General features: G+C 35.2%; 1 protein-coding gene across 1 annotated transcript; it reads right to left on the reverse strand.

Moving 5' to 3' along the window:
• Positions 2,063-3,616, reverse strand: LOC109236170. The gene is made up of 3 exons (XM_019402379.1): positions 3,171-3,616; positions 2,849-3,090; positions 2,063-2,758 (listed from the first exon to the last, which is right to left on the reverse strand). Exons 1-3 carry the CDS (start codon positions 3,541-3,543, stop codon positions 2,369-2,371), a joined length of 1,005 nt encoding a protein of 334 aa, XP_019257924.1. The 5' UTR covers positions 3,544-3,616; the 3' UTR covers positions 2,063-2,368.

Below are 3,630 nucleotides of genomic sequence, written 5' to 3' on the forward strand. Positions count from 1 at the left end.
GGGAGTATGTTATAACCGTTGCATGAATTTACCCACTCTACACCTCTCATTGGTTCAAGTGATTTTGCCCGAATTGGCTTTCTCAAGACCAATTGGGTATGCAATTTTGCACAAGCAACTTAAGGTTCAATTCGGGTACTACTCTCTCGAGGTTTAATCCTTTAATTGGGGCTATCAATCTCTTGAATACGCCCCAGTTAATTGTTGGACCAATTTCGGAGACTTAGGCTCTCTTTCTCAAGAAGAGCTTATGTCATCTCAACACAGACTAGTGTTTGCAATCACTAATTCAGAAATTAACCATGAAATTGGCTCAAATAACAAACACCCATAGTCAAATTAGCCCTAAAATACAAGACCCATCAATTGCCCACACTAGGGTTGAGCCACAACCCTAGCTATGGGGTCTAGCTAATCATATTCAAAGCAGAAAAACAAGAAATAGATGAAGATGAACTCATATTAATTAATTGCTAAGCTAAATACAAAGATTCAATGATGAAAAGTAAGTAAAAATGCCCAAATTGCTAAGAAAAGTCGTCTCACGAGTGCAGCTTACGTATTACAATATCTGATGCCCTGAAAATGGAAAAAGAATCTATTTATACTAAGCTGAAAAAATCTAGACAAAAATGCCCCTGTGGGGTTAGTGCGGACCGCACAGAATGGACCGCGGTCCGCACTGGCTCTTTGACATCAAAAATCTCACTCTTTGAACTTGGGCTCCGCGGACCGCACAGAATGGACNGTGTGCTTTCTAGGTGGAAACTTAGGTACAACCATATAATATTTACATCTAATTATAAATAAATAATAAATAGGATATAACTTCTCAAAAGAATGAATTGCGAGAGAAATAAACGATATCGTGCAGAATTTTACCTGACCTTATAATCATTAACTAAAGCTTTTATAATACCATATTAAGAGTATAGAAATTTGCTTAATATTCTGATCCGGGCTTCCTTCTTGTCCTCATGTTTTTAACATGAATTTTCATGGTATATCTACAATTGAAGAAATACTAAAACAGTTAGTAGAGATACAAGAGACGGTAAACACATTGATTCTCTTCTGCTACCATCTTTTCTATTCACAACAATAGAAAATGGGACAATCTAAACTCAACACGAGAATATTATGTAAATGTAATTTTGTCGAACAACATAGCTCTAAATTCAATAGAAGTACCACCTACAAAGAAATCTCTTGTAATTTGCTAAAATCTCTTATGCTAATGAACCAAGTCAACTGCGAGCATAGGCAAGAATGATACTGGCAATGAGACGCAAAGTACTAAATCCAAACAAAGATTGAAAAGGAGAAGATAAACAAAGAAGAAGAAAGTGAAAACTAAAATGTACACCTTGAAATGTAATAATGACAAAGTAGGGTCTTTAAATATTCCAATTCCCATTCTATACAAATGTAACGTCTGTAGAAGAAGAGAAGGAGTGGGAGGTATAATTAGTAAAAATTAATTAAAGAATAAAAATGGCTTTATTGTCCTCTAATACCATATTTAAAGCATACAAAGATTATGAAATTGGGAAAGAATGAGAAAAATTCAAAAAAAGGAGAAAATAGATAAATAGGATCCTTGGCCAAAGAGAGGTGCCAACTCATCTTTTATTTTCCCTACTTTATATATATATATAGATTATTTCCTTGATCATTCATGAGTAAGTATAACAATTTTTCCTCTTATTGATGAATATTTCTGTTGCAAAGATAGTCATATAAAGAAAGATTTCTGAGAATCTCTTTGTTATGTTTTTCATTTTTCTGGAAAAATAGCTGCTTTGTTTTCCATAAAAAGAAATGCCAAAAAAAAAGTTTTAGATGACAGCAGGCAACACTTTGAGGCTTTCTATAAAGGATAGTGTTAATGCCTTCGGACAATTTGTGTAAAACATTTCAGTCAATACGACGTAACTACATTATTCAACTGGTCTGAAAAAGTTGATTGTATCAAACCTCTAGCTTACCAGGCTAAGACCTCTTCCTGATCCATTAACAATTAAGCCCAATATACTTAATCTCCAGAAAGTTATTGTTCCCTAACCAACAGAGCTTGTTGAAATCACACGATTTCATCAATATGCTTTGTACAAGGCCTAAAACATAATTCGCCTCTAAACATCAAACAAATTCACTAGTCAGTGCACCTCATTCCCAAACTAGTTAGACTTTACAGTAATGCAAACATCCCCAAACTCACTAAATACTGCACCTCAATGTTAATAGTTGCATTTCGACTTGAGAGTCCAAAGAAGCAGATAGCCTAAAGAAGCAGATAGCAGTAGCAACAATAGCAGAAGAAGCAGAAGCAAAAGAAGAAGCAACAGAAGCAAAAGAAGAAGCAGAATTAGCAGTAGCGGAAGCAACAATAGCAGAAGAAGCAGCGGAAACAAAATAAGAAGCAGAAGAAGTAGTAGCAGAAGAAGAAAAAGCAACAATAGCAGATGAAGCAGAGAAGCAGTAGAAAAAAAAAAGCAACAGAAACAGAAGAAGAAGCAGAAGTAGCAATAGCAGAAGAAAGTACCTTTGTCTCCTCTTTCATGCGATAAGTAACATACAGTGCCCATTGGTCCATCGGTATGCCATCCTGAACGTTCTTGATGATATCTTCTTTACTTAATAATGGATCGTCAGCCTCCTTCCATAGTTTTAGCCTGTACTCCCTCCACTTTTTGTTAATGGAACTGTTAAGCCATGCCTTTGCCTTTTGTTGATCAATTGTAAAAAAAAATCGAGGCTTCACAAATATAAAGTAAGTTAATTTACTGTAGTTTTACATATACAACTAAAAGATACAAACTAAACAAAAGAATTTAGATGGAATTACCACTATTATATCATTAAAAACACGGTCCAGAAAAGATTTGGGCATGGATTGCCATTTCTCAAAGCCAATAGGAAAGTACATAGGATTTGTTGCTAGCTGCCCTAAAACTCCAACAATTAGGCCAGCCGATTTCCCAATTGCTGCATGATATTCATCAAATTCTACAATTATACGCAATCCTTTATCCAAGTTATGGACATCCTTAACCTTCAATCTAATTGTTTTGATTACTTGACGTTCATCTACAACAAAATAAAGTCAAGTTAAAACATTAAACGAGGAAAACAAAAAGAATACTCAATCACTTGAAATTTATATGTACCTATAACATCGACAAACCAATGAGGCTCTTCATTGCTAGTACTACGTCCAGTTTGTCGTGAAGAGACTGCACCAGATGATGAAGATGGAACGGCGGGCTGAGAAGATATTCCATCAGATGATAAAGATGATACAACATGCTGCGAAGAGACTCCATCAGATGATGATGGAACACCGTGTTGCGAAGAGACTCCATCAACTGAAATAACATGCTGTGTAGGTTGTGTAGGCAGTGTAGAATGTAAAGAGACTCGATAAGATGTTGAAGATGAAGCTTGAGCCTGTGATGGCTGCCTCGGAACAAGTGAAGATCTCTCTTTGACTGATTTGAATTGATTTTTAACCCTATTTTGCTTCGGCATCTCTACATACATAAAGGTATATAAAGCAAAACAAGAAAACCTTGATACAAAAATAGTTTAAAATTCAAGACAAAAATAAATAACTTAAGCTTAATTAAT

This window comes from Nicotiana attenuata, chromosome 12, assembly GCF_001879085.1.
Source record: "Nicotiana attenuata strain UT chromosome 12, NIATTr2, whole genome shotgun sequence".
In the NCBI taxonomy this organism is placed as follows: Eukaryota; Viridiplantae; Streptophyta; class Magnoliopsida; order Solanales; family Solanaceae; genus Nicotiana; species Nicotiana attenuata.